The sequence below is a fragment of the Linepithema humile genome, chromosome 6 (assembly GCF_040581485.1).
Source record: "Linepithema humile isolate Giens D197 chromosome 6, Lhum_UNIL_v1.0, whole genome shotgun sequence".
NCBI lineage: Eukaryota > Metazoa > Arthropoda > Insecta > Hymenoptera > Formicidae > Linepithema > Linepithema humile.
The window spans coordinates 8,981,145-9,003,258 of NC_090133.1; the positions used below are offsets into that span (position 1 = coordinate 8,981,145).

The window sequence follows — 22,114 nt, forward strand, 5'->3', positions numbered from 1 at the left end:
AAATAAGTTTTCAAGCAAAATAAATGCCAATGCAAATTTAGTTAAAAATATCAATTTACTACTAATTAGCAAAAGTATGAAAAAATATTGAAGAAATTAAACAAATATACTAATGATTTGTCTTAAATACTTTTTTTAAACAAAATGATAAAATTATTTGTTAAAAAATGCCATTTTATTAATACGTTGAGAAACACATCGTTTGCACATGTTTTTACTTTAATGAATACATTATTGGTCGCACACAAATTTAGAAAATATACTCGAATAATACATTTCAAACATCTCTGGAGAAATTATAACAAACTGAAGTTAGATAAAGCAAAAGTAAAGAAATGAAATAGTATAAATGTGAAAATATCTTACAAATGTCGTTCTTACATGAACATCATTGTTCAGTTAAAAAATCTGATTTGTTTTATGAATTTATAAACAAACTTTATAAATGTAATATTAAAGAGGACTTTCTTCAATTAATTTATAAAATCATGTATTTATAAATTCAAGGTACGTCTTTGAGATATAAATTTATAAACTTGCTTGTAACTTTATAACAATCAAACTAACGTTGAAGATAATTTTTTATACATTTCAAATTAACTAAGTGATCAAAGTAAAGGCTGACGTCATTGCAGTTTGTGGCTCGATCTCAATTCGCTTATCGTCATCTCCATTGTCTAGACTATAGATACATCTATCAAAAAAAAAAAAAAAAACTGATTAAAAACATCTGATTATTCGATTTTTATTGTTCTTATTATATAAGTAGGGAAAGTGGGGTAAGACGGATCGCGGGGTAAAATGGTCCATTTGCTAGATCTTATTAGTAAGTACCTCTATCTGCTGGATAAACATAAAATTAATTTCCTTTTTGATGCTTTAGAACTGTTTAAAAATTACGTCTTTATATCATAAGACTTTTGTGAGTTATTTATAAAGAAACGTCAAATTCTTGCAAATAGATCTCGTGATCTAATTTCTTAGTATTACATTTTAAGTGACTAAGATTGCAAAACTCAATATTTTTAAATTTTTCCACAAGTTCCATATTTCTGGTTATTTGGAAGTAATATTTCATCAGTTACATTTGAAAAATAATTTTGATACAAGTAAATAAAAAAAAATAAGATAATATTAATGTTGTTATGTGAGGTAAAACGGACCAATTTATATATTTGTTCTACTTATACTTTCTACTTATAGTTTTCTGCTTGTATATTTGCTTTGATTTGAGAAATATTTTACATCTCATTTTCTTTCTTAACAATTTTTTGTTTTTTAACCATTTTTCTAGTTTCTAAAGATGCCTAGAAATTATAAAAGAAAATCGAATCGATGTAAATAAAATGAGGAAAATTTATACGAAGCCTTAAAAGTCATGTTAGAAGAAAACATTGGTAAACGAGAAACTGCAAGAAGATAAAATGATTAATGTTAAATTAATTTCTATTCTTATTCAAAAATATTTAATAAATAATGTATAGTTTTGATTTTGAATTGATGAGTTAAATTATTTCTTGGTCCATATTATCTCGGCTCGGTCCATTTTACCCCACCTATAAAGTAAAGCAAACCAAAATTAAGTTTTCTAAAATCTTAATAATAATTCAAACTTTTGCAAGATTTGAAAATTTAACATTATGATCTTATAATAAACAATCTACTGTTTTTTCATACAAAATTTCACTTATTTTTTGTCATTAATATAAAAAATATGGCCATTTTCGCTTAGGGAATCCGTCTTACCCCACCTAGTCCTATAATAAGTACGCCACACAAAGAAATTAAAAAATTAATAATACATAACAATATCATAAATACCAATAAAACTTACAGCACCTTTTCAGTTTATTTCACGACTTGTTGACGGTTCGTCGAATGATCTAGGTCTTTCCATTCCTTGTCCTTGCATTGCTAGATCATCTCTTGGTTGTGGATCATTTTCTGGTCCTAGATAATCTCTCCTCATCAAATTTCGACACTCATTGTTGAATATATGAAGGAATAAGTGTATTGAAGGCATAAACTTAAAGTCATGTTTTTCACTACATAGAGTGCAACTTCCTTTAAAATCATCATTATTTTTTTTGATTGGTATCACATATTTGCATTGCCATGTGTAATGACGAATGTAATTATTATCATTATCATGTAGATGCTTTCTCCAGTCGTTCGTCATTATTGGAAACGTATTGCTACATATAACACATTGTATTTCATGTTTCCACATAATTATCCTAAAATTAATCCAATATGCATTTCTGTAATCGTTCCTAAGTTCTAGGTTTTCCTCATCATAATAATTGCGATGTTTATCATATAAATGTTCATCAAAGTTTACTGTGTCGATGCTACTAAAAATGTCAAAACATTTTTTACATTCAGCTCGAAAATTCGATTTTAATTGATATTTTCTTTTCACCCAATTTATAGCCATTGTTCGATGTTCCAAGTCCTCTAATTCCCATTCGCCATGGTCATATATTTTCAAGATCAGCTTCAGTCTTGTTAAATTTACGACACTTATGAAAGCTGGTAATTTTTCAATAAATGGTAGTCTTTCCCCCCATTTTTCTGAATGAACCCTTTTAAAATGCAAGAATATGATTTCTTCAAATTTTATAATTGTATTGTGTTTACAAAGAATGCAATACGCTGAAAAAGCACTAGTCATTTTTAAATATTTGTACACCCAGTCATAATCAATGTTGGTCAGAATTTGTCTATCGTCTGCGCGATGCTGATGATCAAAAGCATTGTTGAAGGAAAAAGACTTATTGCATACAACACATTTAACATCGTTTAAATCGTCAGTTTTTCTAAAGTTTTTCCAACGCTCACCTTTATGTGTCTCTTCAAATTGATAAGTAGTTTCATGTTGGCGTTTTATATGATCCTGAAAGTCTTCTGTGCTGACAAAGTATAAAATTTTTTGACACTCCTTACATGTTGCTTGAAAATTTGACAGTGTGTAATTTTCTTGCACCCATTTCCAAACAGTTGAAAGCTTAGGTTCGTTGACTACGTCCTTTGTGCGAGACATATTGCGTTTGACTGAACGCAATGCTGTCTCGAATAGTGTTTCTTAGAAGAGGTCAAAAAAACAAAAATGTAGCATTTCTCTTCCATGAGTACATAAACATTGATACATTATTCTAACTTACCGAACTGTTATTAAGAATTGGAATCTTTTACAAATATGTAATATTATAACAACTTTACAATTAAGCAAAAAAAGTTTTACAGAACATTTTTTGCATAATAAACGAATTTTTCTTTGAAATAATGCAATAAATAATTTTTTGTTTAAAGAAAAATTGTTTTGTGTGTCATAATAACCATATTAAAGAAATTTACGCTCACTGTTTCGAATTTATTGGTTCTACAAAAAACGCAATTAAAACACTCATTGCAGAACGATATACAATATGCGCACTAGCATTTCAGTACCCGACGCGCACGTATTTAGATGTGTTCTAGTCGCTGTCGTATTGTAAAGACGTTCGGTTTGAATTTCATATAAAATCACGATGTTTTTAATCTTGATACCTTCAATTTTGAGCTTTTTATATAGTTAAACACTCGTTATTGATTAATATAGTTAAACACTCGTAATATAATGAGGCAAAAATTCTTCAGATCTGCTCAAGCACGTTAACGCATCAGTGCAAAAAGAATTTCGTCATCTCATTGTCAGTAATATTGGATATACAGAAATGAATAGAACAGAAAAAGAAAGAGATTTCTAAAGTAAATAACAAAGTAATAATAACTTCGAATTCAGATGTTTCTTGTCAAGTAGATTCGCCCTGCACTGCATATAATTCATACAAATTAATTAATTATGTCATTTTTTTATGTACCATATTAGCTCTACTGTATTTCATCAAAATGATACCAAAAAAAAAATTAGAAAGAATATGAAAAATATATACTTGTTTTTTAATCTATACATTCGTTTTATTGACTTTGTACATTTAATTTTTCACTTGAAATCACTACGCCATACAACACTATTATATAGCACTATTACATGTATTGGGCAATCTTATGTCTCGTTTTGTAACGATCAAATTTATGTACTTTGCATAATTATTATTTTTGACTCTTTTGCAGCGAGTTTAAATAAATATATATTCGTTGCGAAATAAATCATATTCACACTTTTTCATAATAATATTCCGTAACAAAAAAAGATGGTGAGTATTGATTCGGTAGAATTATATCATTTAAAGCAATTTATTAAACTATTTAAGGCACATTTGGCACATTTTTTGGCATGTGCTTAAATAAAAGTAATAACTAGAAAGACAAAGAATAATCTAATAAGTTTTGATAAATGCATTTGGATTTTACGATGTTCTTATTTCATGTTGAAGATTCAGTCTTGCAGAAACGTTTTAGATGAAAAATCGAATGCTAACAAAGTCGCAAGATAATTTTTACAGAATATACTCTTACACTGTAATATTGTTCCGCCGCTGTTTTGGTTGCTCGTAGTAGTAAATATAATTACGCAGCAATTAATATATTTATTATTAAATAACTAACAATCATCTAAAATTCTAAATACGATAAAGTCATTAATATTTTTCGCTTATGAGCTCTATGTAGAAAATTAATGTGTGACAATAGCGTGTGCTTTATCGCACACACTCGGAGCTGTCTTTTTCTTTGCCCGCGTCGGAAACGTTCAACGATATCATAGTTTCTCAACAACAAATAGACGTCCCTGTATTGACGATATTAAAACCTAGTATATATTATATAATACCCGCGTACAAAGGCGGTTATTACACATAATATATTAAACAAATTAATTGAAAAAATAAATATATTAAAATTAAATTGGAAGAAAGTTGTTTGACGCTTCAAGTAAACTTTGTAACAATATACATGATCTATTTTTGCATGATATATATAATTACCAGTTCCAGAGAAAGATGTAAATTGACCACTTCATTCTAATTCCATGAAACTCAAAAGTCATTAAATCCTGCAATAGTGTTTGTACCCGTATCCGCGATTTTAGCATTCATAAATTTTTTGACATTTGAAGTTCTAAATCTTTCGGTTTTTAAAACTCAGCATAGTCTCCAAAGATTTTTGGATTTCTAAATTGTCAGAATATGTATTATTGGTCTCTCCAATTCTCAATTTAAGATTTTAAAGTTCTCGTTTGCGCGAGACATTAGTTGTTCAGAAAATATCCTTTTGCACGTAATATATCTTTCTAGGACACTGTGTACATCATTCAATCTTTCGAAACAACACGGTGCCCTTATTATGTTCCAACGCTGTCCGCTACAAAAACTTAATCGTCGTTCCTCGATAACATGTCATCGAGAAATGCATCGTTGCGAAAAAGAGATCCACTATTCAATTCACCGTTAATCTTAAAATTTTATTTCATACGATTATTTTGTAGGCCAATGACGAATTAATAAAACTTTAAAAATTTTCAAATTCCTCAGAAATATTTGAAATAAAATTCGTTTCAAGTAAATATCTTCCAATTTATTTATATTTTTGTAACGACTAAGCAGAGAGGATTAGAAGACGCAATGAATATTTGTTTCATGTTGTCGACTTTACTGTTCATCTAGCAATCTGCATTTTTTCAGTCGATATACGTTACAATGACGAATTGGGTTTTGCAATTCTAAGCTGTACAAACTATCTTGCATACATGGAAACATATATTTTTGTAGCAACAAATCAAACCTATCTTATATTCATATTACAACAGTAATATTAAAATATTAAGTACGTATGAGTAATATATATTAAAATAAATTTTTTTAATAACGTTCCTTTTATTTAAAGATGCGTATCATGTGGCAATATCTACACATTTCAACAAAGTGATTGTCGATCAAATTAGCGATGACAAGCTCTGACGACGCAAGAGTCTGTGACTATTGACGTTAATACACCGCTTACTAATTTTCAAGCATCATTGCTTTGTCTTCTAGAAAACTACTGTGTATGAATATATATATATATATCAAAGAAGCATATGGATGAACAAGAAAATAACTATTTTGACAGATTCTATCCGAGAACATCGAATGCGTTATATTCTTCGACAAAATATCGCGTAAAAAACTCAACAAGAACAATAGTGCATCATTGTATATTTTATCATCTTTTCTAAAATATGTCCTTGTCGAATTGAGATGTATTGCAGCATCTTCGATTCTGAAATATAATTTCTTAAGCTTTGATTAATGATTTTATCACCATTATTAACTCGATATTGAATAACTAAAAAGCACATATAACATATATCGTATTTCTTTCGTTGAAAGTCGAGAAATATATTCGAATGTTAGTGTTAACTATATTTTTTTCAAAGTTACAAGGATCATAATGATATTCTTGCAACGTCGTTTAAAGCGCTGATAGTTTCTGTCATAAGACTTAGCCAACTATTACATTTTACTACAAAATTCGACATTATTGTGTATTTGCATCCATCAAATCCTAATTTTGTGACGCTTGCACATGTTTTTCTTGTAAAAGAGCGCATGAAAATAAATGCAATGTCGTTCTGCCGATATGTTCAATTAAATTGTTTATTATCTGCGAAAAAATAATAACGTCTTTTGTAAAAAACTTGAGTATATATTATATTTTGTTATGATAAAGGAATATTATTATAAATAAGTTTACAAGCAAAATAAATGCAAGATTCAAATTTAATTGAAAATATGAATCTACTACTAATTAGCAAAAGTATGAGAAAATATTGAAAAAATTACAAATATTATACTAATGATTTGTCTTGGAAATTTTTTTTTATAAAATAAAACTATTTGTTAAAAAATGGCACTTTATTAATACGTTGTAAAACGCATCGTTAGCACATGTTTCTACTTTAATGAATACATTATTGGTCACACATAAATTTAGAAAAATTACTCGAATAATACATTTCAAACATCTCTGGAGAAATTATACCAAACTGAAGTTAGATAAAGCAAAAGTAAAAAAATGAAATAGTATAAATATCTTACAAATGTCGTCCCTACATGAACATCACTGCTCAGTTAAAAAGACTGATGTGTTTTATGAATTTATATACAAACTTTATAAATGTAATATTAAAGAGTACTTTCTTCAATTAATTTATAAAAATTATATATTTATAAATTCAAGGTATATCTTTGAGATATAGATTTATAAACTTGCTTATAACTTTATAAAAATTAAACTGATGTATACAAACGTTGAAGATAATTTTTTTATACATTTCAAATTAATTAAGTGATCAAAGTAAAGGCTGACGTTATTGTTGTTTGTGGCTCGGTCTCAATTCGGTTATCGTCATCTCCATTGTCAAAAGAATAGATACATCTATTAAAAATAAAATCAAAAACTGATTAAAAACATCTAATTATTCGATTTTTATTGTTCTTATTATATAGGTAATAAATACGCCACACAAAAAAAATAAAAAATTAATAATACACAACAATATTAATAATATCAATAAAACTTACCAACGCTTCTTTTCAGTTTATTTCACGGCTTGTTGACGGTTCATCGTATAGTGTAAGTCTTTCCATTCCTTGTCCTCGTATTGCTAGATCATCTATTGGTCGTGGATCATTTCCTGGTTCTGAGTCATCTCTTCTCATCAAATTTGGACACTCATTGTTGAATATGTGAAGGAATAAGTGTATTGAAGGCATAAACAAATAGTTATGTCTTTTTTCACATGCAATGCAAAATCCTTTAAAATCATCATTACTATCTTCGACTTTTGTCACATATTTGCAAAGCCATGTGTAGTGGCGAATGTTATGATTATTATCTTCAAATTTTTTATGATGGTGCATTTTCCAGTGCTGCGAATACAGTGAAAACTCTCTGTTACATATAACACATTTTGCTTTTTGTTGCCGTTTAACTGTTCTGAAATTTATCCAATTTAATGTCTTGCGATAAACACCACGTTTTTGGTGTTCATCATTATAAAGTCTAGGAGTTACAACATACATATGCGTACGAAAACTTGATGTGTCGATGCTACTAAAAATAACAAAACAGATTTTACATTCTGCTTGAAATCTCGGTTTTAATTGATATTTTTTTTTCACCCAATTTATAGCTATTTCGCGATCTTCCGCGTCCGTTGACTTCCATTTGCGATCGTCACAAATTTTTAGGAACAGTTTCAGTCTTTTTAAATTTACGACACCTAATGGAGCTGTTAATACTTCATTAAATGGTAGTTTCCTCCCCCCCCATTTTTCTGGATGATACAATTTAAAATGCAAGAATATGATATCATCAAACGATGTGTTCGTACTTCCTTCGTTTCCTCCACGTTTACAAAGAATACAATACGCTGACAAAACATTAATCATTTTATAATATTTGAACACCCAGTTATAACCAATGACAGTTACAATTTGTCTATCGTCTGCGCATAGCCGGTGATTAGAGGCATCGTCATAGGAAAAAAGCTTCTCACATACAACACATTCTACATAGGTTGAATCGTCAATTTTTCTGAAGTTTTCCCAACACTTTTCTTTAAGTTCATAAACAGTCTCTTCAAATTCATAAGTGATTTTATGTTCGCGTTTTATATGATCCTCAAAGTTTTCTGTGCTGACGAAGTATAAAATTTCTTCACACTCCTTACATGTTGCTTGAAAATTCGACAGTGTGTAATTACTATTCACCCAATTCGAAGCAGTTGAAAACACAGGTTGATTGACTACGTCCATTCCGCGAGACATATTGCGTGTGACTGAACGCGATACTATTTTCTCGAACAGGATTTCATAGAAGAGGTCGAAAGAACTAAGATGTAACATTTCCCTTCCATTTGTACATAAACATTGATAGATTGTTCTGACTTACCGAACTGTTGTTAAGAATTTGAATTTTTTACAAATATGTAATATTATAACAATTCTACGACTGAGCAAAAAAGATTTTACACAACATTTTTTGCGTGCATAAACAAGTTTTTCTTTGAAATAATGCAAAAATAATTATTTATGTTTTTCAAATAAAACTGTTCTGTGTGTCATAATAACCATATTAAAGGAAATTACGCTCACTGTTTCGAATTTATTGGTTCTACAAAAAACGCAATTAATACACTCATCGAAGAAGGATAAATATGCGCGCGCTAGCATTTCTGTACCAGACGCGCACGTATTTAGATATGTTACTGTCGCCGTCGTATTGTGAAGACGTTCGATTTGTATTTCATATAAAACCACAATGATTTTAATCTCGATACCTGCAATTTATTCGTACCAGCTTTATTGTTTTATGTAGTTAAACACTTGTAATATCAATTTTTTCAATATCGTTCTTCTTATTTAAAGGTGCATATCATGTGACAGTATGTACACGTGTCTAGAAAGTGATTGTCGATGAAATCGGCGACGGCAAGCTCTAATAACGCAAATCTGTGTGATGCACTCAAATGCACAATTGACGTTAATACCTCGCTTACTAATTTCCAGGTATCGTTGCTTTGTATTCTAGGAAACTACTGTATATAAATATATGTATATCAAGGAAGCGTATGATGAACAAGAAAATAATTAATTTGGCGGATTTTATCCCCGAGAGCATCGAATGCGCTATTGGCCCTTCATTCTTCGAAAAAATATTGCGTGAAAAAACTCAACAAGGTAAATGGTGCATCATAGAATTTTTTATCAAGTTTCCTAAAATATATCCTTATCGAATTGAGATGTATTGCAGCACCTTCGATTCTGAAATATAATTTTATAAACTTTGATTAGTGGTTTAATCATTATTATTACCTCGATATTGAACAATAAAAAAGACATATGACATATATCGTATTCTTTTCGTTGAGACACGCAAAATATATTCAAATTTCAGTGTTAAAAATATTTATTTCAAAGTTACAGTAGTACTAATAATATTCTTGCTACGTTGTTTAAAGCGCTGAAAGTTTCTGTCGTAAAATTAAGCCAACTATTACATTTTACTACAAAATTCGACATTATTGTGTATTTGCATCCATCAAATCCTAATTTTGTGACGCTTGCACATGTATTTCTTGTAACAGAACGCATATAAATAAATGCAACGTCGTTCTGCCAATTTGTTCAATAAAATTGTTTATTATCTGCGAAAAAATATTAACGTCCTTTATAAAAAATTTGTGTATATATTAAATTTTATTATAATAAAAAACAATTATTTTTAATAAGTTTACAAGCAAAATAAATGCAAGATGCAAATTTAATTAAAAATATGCATCAACCACCTACTAATTAGCAAAAGTATAAGAAAATATTGAAGAAATTAAACAAATATTATACTAATGATTTGTCTTGGATATTTTTTTAAAAATAAAATTATGAAATTTGTTAAAAAATGGCATATTATTAATGCGTTGTAAAACGCATTGTTTGCACATGTTTTTATTTTAATGAATACATTATTGGTCACACATAAATTTAGAAAAATTACTCAAATAATACATTTCAAACATCTCTGGAGAAATTATACCAAGCTGAAGTTAGATAAAGCAAAAGTAAAAAAATGAAATAGTATAAATATCTTACAAATGTCGTTCCTACATGAACATCACTGCTCAGTTAAAAAGACATATGTGTTTTATGAATTTATATACAAACTTTATAAATATAATATTAAAGAGTACTTTCTTCAATTAATTTATAAAAATTATATATTTATAAATTCAAGGTACGTCTTTGAGATATAAAGTTATAATCTTGTTTATAACTTTATAAGAATCAAACTGATATATACAGACGTTGAAGATAATTTTTTTATACATTTCAAATTAATTATGTGATCAAAGTAAAGACTGACATTATTGCTGTTTGTGGCTCGATCTCAATTCGGTAAAAAAATCGTCATCTCCATTGTCAAAAGAATAATTACATCTATTAAAAAAAAAAAAAAGCTGATTAAAAACATCTAATTAATCGATTTTTATTGTCTTATTGTATAAGTAATGAGTACGCCACTCAAAGAAAATAAAAAATTAAAAATACATAACAATATTATAAATACCAATAAAACTTACCGCACCTTTTCAGTTTATTTTACGACTTGTTGACGGTTCGTCGCATGATCTAGGTCTTTTCATTCCTTGTCCTTGCATTACTAAATCATCTCTTGGTCGTGGATCATTTTCTGGTCCTAGATAATCTTTCCTCATCAAATTTCGACACTTATTGTCGAATATGTGAAAGAATAAGTGTATTGCAGGCATAAAATCGAAGTCATGTTCTACACTACATACATTGCAACGTCCTTTAAAATCATCATTACCATCTTCGATTTCTGTCACATATTTGCATTGCCATGTGTAATGACGAATGTAATTATTATCATTATCATGTAAATGCTTTCTCCAGTCGTTCGTCATTATTGGAAACTTCTTGCTACATATAACACATTGTACATTCTGTTCCAACATAAGATTCCTGAAATTTATCCAATATGCATTTTTGCAATTATTCTCAAGTCCTCGACTTTCCATATTGAAAAGATCGGGTTCTTGAATATATATATGTTGATTAATGTCTGATGTGTCGATGCTATTAAAAATGTCAAAACACTTTTTACATTCTGCTTGAAATCTTGGTTTTAATTGATATTTTCTTTTCACCCAATTTATAGCAGTTGTGCGATCATTCCAATCCTTTGTGCCCCAACGGCCACGTTTACATATTTTTAAGAACAACTCCAGTCTACTTAAATTTAGGGCACCTATTAAAACGGTTATTTTTTCATTAAATGGTAGTCTTTCCGTCCATTTTTCTGAATGAGCCCTTTTAAAATGCAAGAATATGGTTTCTTCAAACGCTATAATTTCACAGTGTTCACAAAGAATACAATTCGCTAAAAAAATGCAGCCACTCATACTCTCTCTAAAATATTTGAACACCCAGTCATAATCAATGTCGGTTACAATTTGTCCATCGTCTGCGCGATGCTGATGATCGAAGGCATCGTCGATGGAAACAAGTTTATCACATACAACACATTTAACATCGTTTGAATCGTCAGTTTTTCTGAAGTTTCTCCAACGCTCACCTTTATGTGTCTCTTCAAATTGATAAGTGCTTTCATGTTTGCGTTTTATATGATTCTGAAGGCCTTCTGTGCTGACGAAGTAAAAAGTTTTTTGACACTCCTTACATGTTGCTTGGAAATTTGACAGTGTGTAATTTTTTTTCACCCAATCCCGAACAGTTGGAAGCTTAGGTTGGTTGACTACGTCCATTGCACGAGACATATTGCGTGTGACTGAACGAGATACTGTCTTCTCGAACAGTGTTTCATAGAAGAGGTCGAAGGAAGAAGGGTATAGCATTTTCCTTCCATTCGTACGTAAACATTGATACATTATTCTGATTTAACGAACTGTTATTAAAAATTCTAATCTTTTACAAATATGTAATATTATAACAACCCTACAATTAAGCAAAAAAGATTTTACACAACATTTTTGCGTGAATAAACAAGTTTTTCTTGAAATAATGCAGAAATCATTATTTATGTTTTTAAAATAAAACTGTTCTGTGACATAATAACCATATAAAAGGAATTTACGCTTACTGTTTCGAATTTATTGGTTTTACAAAAAACGCAATTAAAACATCCATTGCAGAACGATATACAATATGCGCACTAGCATTTCAGTACCCGACGCGCACGTTTAGAAATGTTCTTGTCACTGTCGTATTGTGAAGACGATCGGTTTGAATTTTATATAAAATCACGATGTTTTTAATCTCGATATATGCAGTCGATACATATAATTTTGAGCTGTATTGATTTATATGGTTTAAACACTCGTAATATGGAACAAATATTCTTCGGATCTGCTAAAACACGCGTTAAAAATTAATGTATCGCGTGCAAAAATAATTTTATCTTCTCATCAACAATATTGGATATATGTATATAAAAGAATTAAAAAAAAAGAAAGTAACAATTTCTATAGTAAAAAATAAAATAATAATCTCGAATTAGAGATTATTATTTTATTTTAATTAGAATGAGATATTCCTTGTCAAGTCGTTTCACACTGCACTGTATATAATTCTGACAACTTTAATCATTTATGCCATTCTTTATGTATCATATTAGCTCTTGTATTTTATCGAAGTAATAAAGAAAAATTAAAAAAAAAAAAAATAAAATAAAAAATATGTAGTCGTTTTTTAAACGATGTTTGCGTTTTATTAATTTGGTACATTTATTTATCCATTTGAAATTGCTACGCCTACGCCGTATTGCATATTTTTGTGTCTCGTGTCGTAACGATGAAGTTTATTTTGTATAGTTAGTTTGGACTTTTTTGCTGCAAATTTAAGTACAAGGTATAAATATATTCACAGAAAAGTAAATTATACAATAAATTCACATTTTTTCATGATATCATTCCGTAACCAGAAAAAATTATAGAAATTTATTTGCCTGAATTATATATATTTAAGGCAATTTTCGCACATTTTTTAACATGTGTTTGAAATGAAGTAATAACTGAGAAAGACGATAAATAATCCAATCGCTTTCGTCAAATGCATTTGGTCTATAGCCTTTTTTTATTTTATGCTAAAGGTTTAGTAATGAAGAAACGTTTTAAATGAAGAATCAAATACTTACAAAGTTGCGAGATGACCTTTACAGAATAAACTCTTAAAGTGTAACATCATTTCGTAGCTAATTTGGACGTGGTAGTAAACATAATTTGGCACCGATTATTACGTTCGTTATTGTTAATTACCAAACAATCATATAAAATTCTAAATACGACAAAATCATTATAATTTTTAGGTTATGAGCAGGGCTATATATAAAATTAACATGTGTAACAAAAGAGCGAGCTATTCCACGCGCACTCGGAGTTGCCTTTTGCCCGCGTCAAAAACACCCAACGGGATCATTGTTTCTTAGCAATAAGATTATGCGTCGCTGATGATATTTAGAACTTAATATATATATATAATACCCGCGTACATAAACAGTTATTATATATAATATATATTAACAAATATATATTTTTTTAAATAGACATTAAAATTAAATGGGAAGGAAGTTGCTCAACATTTTAAGAAAACTTCTGAGAACTTTGTTTGAACAAAGTACGCTTGGTCACAATCTACTATGATGATCTATTTTATTGTATGATTTATTTTATTGGCGTGTTATATACGTTATCAGTTCCAGAGAGAGATGTAGATAGTTCTCCTCATTATTACTCTATAAAACTATTATTCAAATATCATTGAGTCCTTGAATTGTTTCTCCCGGAATCTGTCGATTTCAAAATATTTGACATTTATGCCCGATTCCACCAACGTAGGTTAACTTTAATCTCTGCTCAACTTACTTTTCACCTTTTTCTAATTTTTATAATTAAAAAAAGATGAAGAGCAAGTTGAACCGAGATTAAAGTTAATCTACATTGGTGGAAATGGGCATTAAAGTCTCAGATCTTTTAACTTTTAAAGCTCATCGTCCTTAAAAACACCTGAATTCGTAAATTCTCAAATTCGCAAAATATCATAATTGGTCTCTCGAAATCTCAATTCAAAATATTTAATTTTTAGTTTTTGCGAAACATCAGTAGCTCAGATAATGACTTCCTGCACATAATATATCTTTCTAGGACACTGTGTGAAACATTCGAAACCCTCGAAACGACATGCTGACCTTCGTTCAAACATGATGCCGAATCTCCGCTATCAAATCTTAATTGTTATTCCGCGACAAATGTCATGCCATTGAGAAATGCATTATTGCGAAAAAAAGTTGTATTATTTAACTAAGCAATAATTTTAAAATTTCGTCTTGTACGATTATCTTACAAGCAAATAATGAAATAATAATTTTCAAATCCCTCAGAAAAGTTAGAAATAAAACTCGTTTAAAGTAAATTCCTCCAAAATCATTTATATTTTTGTAACGACTAAGCAGAGAAGATTAGAAGACGCAATGAATATTTGTTTCACCTTGTCGTCTTGACTGTTCATCAAGCAATCTGCATTTTTTCAGTCGATATACGTTACAATGACGAATCGAGTTTTGCAACTCTAAGTTGTACAAATTATCTTGCAAACATAGAAACATATATCTTTGTGGCAACAAATCAAACCTATCTTTTATTTATATTACTACATTAATACTAAAATATTAATTACTTATAAATAATATGTATTACAATGAATTTTTAAAATAAAGTTTTACTTATTTAAAAATTTGTATCATGTGGCAGTGTCTACACATTTCTACAAAAATGATTGTCGGTGAAACCGGCAATGGCAAACTGTGACCACTCAAGTCCGTATAATGCCAAATGCGACAACTGACGTTAATATACCGCTTACTAATTACCAAGCATCATTCTTTTGTATTCTAAGAAACTACTATATATGATTGTATATATATCAAAGAAATGTATGATAAACAAAAAAATAATTGATTTGGCAGATTCCATCCGAAAGCATCAAATGCGCTAATGACACTACATTCTTCGACAAAATATCGCATAAAAAACTCAACAAGGTGAATGGTGCATCATAAAGTTTTTTATCATTTTTTCTTAAATATGACCTTATCGAATTGAGATGTATTGCAGCACCTTCGATTCAGAAATATAATTTCTTAAGTTTTAATTAGTAATTTCATAACTATTATTAACTCCACATTAAACAATAAAAAAGCACATATGACATATATCGTATTTCTTTCGATGAAACTCGAGAAATATATACGAATGACAGTGTTAACTATATTTTTTGAAAAAACAAGAATCATAATGATATTCTTGCAACGTCGTTTGAAGCGCTGATAGTTTCTGTCATAAGATTTAGCCAACTGTTACATTTTACTACAAAATTCGACATTGTGCATTTGCATCCATCAAATTCTAATTTTGTGACGCTTGCACATGTTTTTCTTGTAACAAAACGCATATAAATGAATGCAACGTCGTTCTGCCAATTTGTTCAATAAAATTGTTTATTATCTGCGAAAAAATATTAACATCCTTTATAAAAAATTTGTGTATATATTATATTTTATTATAATAAAGAACAATTATTTTAAATAAGTTTACAAGCAAAATAAATGCAAGACGCAAATTTAATTGAAAATATGAATCTACTACTAATTAGCAAAAATATAAAAAAATATTTAAAAAATTAAACAAATATTATACTAATGATATGTCTTAAATACTTTTTTTAAACAAAATGATAAAATTATTTGTTAAAAAATGCCATTTTATTAATACCTTGAAAAACGCATCGTTTGCACATGTCTTTACTTTAATGAATACATTATTGGTCACACATAAATATAAAAAAGTTACTTGAATAATACATTTCAAACATTTTTGGAGAAATTATGACAAACTGAAGTTAGATGAAGCAAAAGTAAAGAAATAAAATAGTATAAATATGAAGATATCTTACAAATGTCGTCCTTACATAAACATCATTGTTCAGTTAAAAAATCTGATTTGTTTTATGAATTTATAAACAAACTTTATAAATGTAATATCAAAAAGGACTTTCTTCAATTTATTTATAAAAATTATGTATTTATAAATTCAAGGTACGTCTTTGAGATATAAATTTATAAACTTGCTTATAACTTTATAACAATCAAACTGACGTTGAAGATAATTTCTTATACATTTTAAATTAATTAAATGATCAAAGTAAAGGCTGACGTTATTGCAGTTTGTAGCTCGATCTCAATTTGCTTATCGTCATCTCCATTGTCTAGACTATAGATACATCTATCAAAAATAAAAAAAAAACTGATTAAAAACATCTGAATATTTGATTTTTATTGTTCTTATTATATAAGTAGGGAAGGTGGGGTAAAACGGATTGCGAGGTAAAATGGTCCATTTGCTAGATCTTATTAGTAAGTACCTCTATCTGCTGGATAAACATAAAATTAATTTCCTTTTTGTTGCTTTTGAACTGTTTAAAAATTACGTCATTATATCATAAGACTATTGTGAGTTATAAAGAAACGTCAAATTCTTGCAAATAGATCTCGTGATCTAATTTCTTAGTATTACATTTTAAGTGACTAAGATTGCAAAACTTAATATTTTTAAATTTTTTTACAAGTTCCATATTTCTGGTTATTTGGAAGTAATATTTCATCAGTTACATTTGAGAAATAATTTTGATACAGGTAAATAAAAATAAGATAATATTAATGTTGTTATGTGAGGTAAAACGGACCAATTTATATATTTGTTCTACTTATACTTTCTACTTATAGTTTTCTGCTTGTATATTTGCTCTGATTTGAGAAATATTTTACATCTCATTTTCTTTCTTAACAATTTTTTGTTTTATAACCATTTTTCTAGTTGCTAAAGATGCCTAGAAATTATAAAAGAAAATCGAATCGATGTAAATAAAATGAGGAAAATTTATACGAAGCCTTAAAAGTCATTTTAGAAGAAAACATTGGTAAACGAGAAACTGCAAGAAGATAAAATAATTAATGTTAAATTAATTTCTATTCTTATTCAAAAATATTTAATAAATAATGTATAGTTTTGATTTTGAATTGATGAGTTAAATTATTTCTTGGTCCATATTATCTCGGCTCGGTCCATTTTACCCCACCTATGGAGTAAAGCAAACCAAAATTAAGTTTTCTAAAATCTTAATAATAATTCAAACTTTTGCAAGATTTGAAAATTTAACATTATGATCTTATAATAAACAATCTACTGTTTTTTCATACAAAATTTCACTTATTTTTTGTCATTAATATAAAAAATATGGCCATTTTCGCTTAGGGAATCCGTCTTACCCCACCTAGTCCTATATAATAAGTACGCCACACAAAGAAAATAAAAAATTAATAATACATAACAATATCATAAATACCAATAAAACTTACAGCACCTTTTCAGTTTATTTCACGACTTGTTGACGGTTCGTCGAATGATCTAGATCTTTTCATTCCTTGTCCTTGCATTGCTAGATCATCTCTTGGTCGTGGATCATTTTTTGGTCCTAGATAATCTCTTCTCATCAAATTTCGACACTGACTGTTGAATATATGAAGGAATAAGTGTATTGAAGGCATAAACTTAAAGTCATGTCTTTTATTACATAGAAAGCATCTTCCTTTTAAATCATGATTATTTTTAGTGATTGGTTTCACATATTTGCATTGCCATGTGTAATGACGAATGCAATTATTATCATTATCATGTAGATGCTTTCTCCAGTCGTTCGTCATTATTGGAAACGTATTGCTACATATAACACATTGTACTTCAAGTTTCCATATAAATATCCTAAAATTAATCCAATATGCATTACTGTAATCGTTCTTAAGTCCTAGGTTTTCCTCATCATAATAATTGCGATGTTCATCATATAAATGTTCATCAAAGTTTACTGTGTCGATGCTACTAAAAATGTCAAAACACTTTTTACATTCAGCTCGAAAATTCGATTTAAATTGATATTTTCTTTTCAACCAATTTATAACCCTTGTTCGATGTTCCCAGTCATCTAATTCCCATTCGCCATGGTCATATATTTTCAAGAACAGTTTCAGTCTTTCTACGACACCTGATAGAGCTGTTAATTTTTCACTGAATGGTGGTCTTTCCTTCCATTCTTTTAAATGAGCACATTTAAAATGCAAGAATATGGTTTCTGCAAACGTTATAGTTTCATTGCGTTCACAAAGAATACAATACGCTGAAAGAACACTGCCACTAGTCTTTCTAAAATATTTGAACACCCAGTCATAATCAATGTCGGTTAGAATTTGTGTATCGTCTGCGCGATGCTGGTGAATGAAGGTATCGTCGACGGAATCAGGTTTATCACATACAACACATACAACATCGTTTGAATCTCCAGTTTTTCTAAAATTTTTCCAACGCTCACCTTTATGTGTCTCTTCAAATTGATAAGTAGTTTTATGTTTGCGTTTTATATGATTCTCAAGATTTTCTGTGCTGACGAAGTAAAAAGCTTTTTGACACTCTTTACATGTTGCTCGGAAATTTGACAGTGTGTAATTTTTTTTCACCCAATTCCGAACAGTTGGAAGCTTAGGTTGGTTGACTACGTCCATTGCAAGAGACATATTGCGTGTGACTGAACGCGATACTGTTTTCTCGAACAGTGTTTCATAGAAAAGGTCGAAGGAAGAAGGGTATAGCATTTTCCTTCCATTCGTACGTAAACATCGATACATTATTCTGACTTACCAAATTGTTATTAAGAATTCCAATTTTTTACAAATATGTAATATTATAACAACCTTACGACTTAGCAAAAAAGATTTTGCACAACATTATTTGCGTGAATAAATAAGTTTTTCTTTGAAATAATGCAGAAATCATTATTTCAATTTTTAAAATAAAACTGTTTTGTGTGTCATAATAACCATATAAAAAAAATTTATGCCCACTGTTCCAAATTTATTGGTTCTACAAAAAGCGCATTTAATACACTCATTGTGAAACGATAAATATGCGCGAGCTAGCATTTCTTTACCGACGCACACGTATTTAGATGTATTATTGTCATCGTTGTATTGTGAAGACGTTTGATTTGTATTTCATATGAAACCACAAAGATTTTAATCTCGATACCTGCAATTTATTCGTACCAGCTTTATTGATTTATGTAGTTAAACACTTGTAATATCAATTTTTTCAATATCGTTCTTCTTATTTAAAGGTGCATATCATGTGACATTATGTACACGTGTCTAGAAAGTGATTGTCGATGAAATCGGCGACGGCAAGCTCTAATAACGCAAATCTGTGTGATGCACTAAAATGCACAATTGACGTTAATACCTCGCTTACTTATTTCCAGGTATCGTAGCTTTGTATTTTAAAAAACTACTGTATATAAATATATGTATATCAAAGAAGCGTATGATGAACAAAAAAATAACTGATTTGGCGGATTTTATCCAAGAGCATCGAATGCGCTATTGGCCCTTCATTCTTCGAAAAAATATTGCGTGAAAAGCTCAACAAGGTAAATGGTGCGTCATACAATTTTTTATCAAGTTTCTTAAAATATATCCTTATCAAATTGAGATGTATTGCAGCACCTTCGATTCTAAAATATAATTTCTTAAGCTTTAATTAGTGGTTTTATCACTATTATTAACTCGATATTAAACAATAAAAAAGGACATATGACATATATCGTATTTCTTTCGTTGAAACTCGAGAAATATATTCGAATGTCAGTGTTAACTATATTTTTCGAAATTACAAGAATCATAATGATTTTTTTGCAACGTCGTTTGAAGCGCTGATAGTTTCTGTCATAAGATTTAGCCAACTATTACATTATACTACAAAATTCGACATTATTGTGTATTTGCATCCATCAAATTCTAATTTTGTGACGCTTGCACATGTTTTTCTTGTAACAGAACGCATATAAATAAATGCAATGTCATTCTGCCGATATGTTCAATGAAATTGCTTTTATCTGTGAAAAAATATTAAGGTCTTTTGTAAAGAACTTGTGTATATATTATATTTTGTTATAATAAAGAACAATTATTTTAAATAAGTTTTCAAGCAAAATAAATGCAAATGCAAATTTAGTTAAAAATATCAATTTACTACTAATTAGCAAAAGTATGAAAAAATATTGAAGAAATTAAACAAATATACTAATGATTTGTCTTAGATATTTTTTTTAAACAAAATGATAAAATTATTTGTTAAAAAATGCCATTTTATTAATACGTTGAAAAACGCATCGTTTGCACATGTCTTTACTTTAATGAATACATTATTGGTCGCACACAAATTTAGAAAATATACTCAAATAATACATTTCAAACATCTCTGGAGAAATTATAACAAACTGAAGTTAGATAAAGCAAAAGTAAAGAAATGAAATAGTATAAATATGAAAATATCTTACAAATGTCGTTCTTACATGAACATCATTGTTCAGTTAAAAAATCTAATTTGTTTTATGAATTTATAAACAAACTTTATAAAAATTATATTAAAGAGGACTTTTTTCAATTAATTTATAAAAATCATGTATTTATAAATTCAAGGTCGTCTTTGAAATATAAATCTATAAACTTGCTTATAACTTTATAACAATCAAACTGATATATACAGACGTTGAAGATAATTTTTTTATACATTTCAAATTAATTAAGTGATCAAAGTAAAGGCTGACGTTATTGCTGTATGTGGTTCGATCTCAATTCAGCTATCATCATCTCCATTGTCAAAAGAGAGAATAGATACATCTATTAAAAATAAAGAATAATACTGACTAAAAACATCTAATTATTCGATTTTTATTGTCTTATTGTATAAGTAATGTGTGTGTGTGTGTGTGTGTGTGTGTGTGTGTGTGTGTGAGTACGCTACTCAAAGAAAATAAAATATTAATAATACACAATAATATTAATAATATCATTAAAACTTACCGCCGCTTTTTTTCAGTTTATTTCACGGTTTGTTGACGGTCCGTCGAATGCTATAGAGCTTTCCATTCTTTGTCTTTGCATTGGTAGATCATCCGTTGGTCGTGAATCGCTTCCTGGTCCCAGATAATCTCTTCTCATCAAATTTCGACATTGATTGTTGAATATGTGAAGGAATAAGTATATTGCAGGCATAGACTTAAAGATATGTTTTTGTTTACATGCTATGCAATATCCTTTAAAATTATCATTATTGTTATCGATTGGTATCAGATATTTGCAAGGCCATGCGTAATGACGAATGTAATTATTATCATTATCATGATGATGCTTTTTCCAGTCGTCCGTTATCACTGAAAACTCGTCGCCACATATAACACATTGTGCTTCCCGTTTCCATATAAAACTCCTAAAATTGATCCAATATGCATTTTTGTAATAGCTCCTAAGTCGATGGTTTTCTATATAATAAAGATTAGGTTGATCATTAAATATATGTTCACCAAAACGTAATGTGTCGATAGTACTAAAAACGCCAAAACATTTTTTACATTCTGCTCGGAATCTTGATAATAATTGATATTTTTTTTCCACCCAATTTATAGCAGTTGTGCGATCTTTCAGAGCATCTGAG

The 22,114-nt window shown here is 28.9% G+C and overlaps 1 protein-coding gene and 2 long non-coding RNA genes across 5 annotated transcripts; all 3 read right to left on the reverse strand.

Moving 5' to 3' along the window:
• Positions 1-153: 153 nt before the first annotated feature.
• On the reverse strand, positions 154-4,958 carry LOC137000569 (uncharacterized). The gene is made up of 2 exons (XR_010890841.1): positions 1,840-4,958; positions 154-694 (listed from the first exon to the last, which is right to left on the reverse strand). It is a non-coding gene; the product is annotated as an uncharacterized lncRNA (long non-coding RNA).
• A 1,859-nt stretch (positions 4,959-6,817) lies between these two features.
• Positions 6,818-13,297, reverse strand: LOC105679304 (uncharacterized). Of its 3 annotated transcripts, none has more exons than XM_067357584.1 (4): positions 11,063-13,297; positions 10,846-10,919; positions 7,506-10,132; positions 6,818-7,359 (listed from the first exon to the last, which is right to left on the reverse strand). In XM_067357584.1, exon 1 carries the CDS (start codon positions 12,389-12,391, stop codon positions 11,072-11,074), a length of 1,320 nt encoding a protein of 439 aa, XP_067213685.1. In that variant the 5' UTR covers positions 12,392-13,297; the 3' UTR covers positions 6,818-7,359; positions 7,506-10,132; positions 10,846-10,919; positions 11,063-11,071. The 3 variants fall into 3 exon arrangements, with proteins under 3 accessions (XP_067213685.1, XP_067213684.1, XP_067213683.1); XM_067357583.1 differs by having other exon boundaries at positions 11,068-13,295; XM_067357582.1 differs by having other exon boundaries at positions 10,846-13,296.
• A 2,275-nt stretch (positions 13,298-15,572) lies between these two features.
• On the reverse strand, positions 15,573-19,237 carry LOC136996890 (uncharacterized). Its single transcript, XR_010890842.1, has 2 exons — positions 17,937-19,237; positions 15,573-16,798 (listed from the first exon to the last, which is right to left on the reverse strand). It is a non-coding gene; the product is annotated as an uncharacterized lncRNA (long non-coding RNA).
• Positions 19,238-22,114: the final 2,877 nt, after the last annotated feature.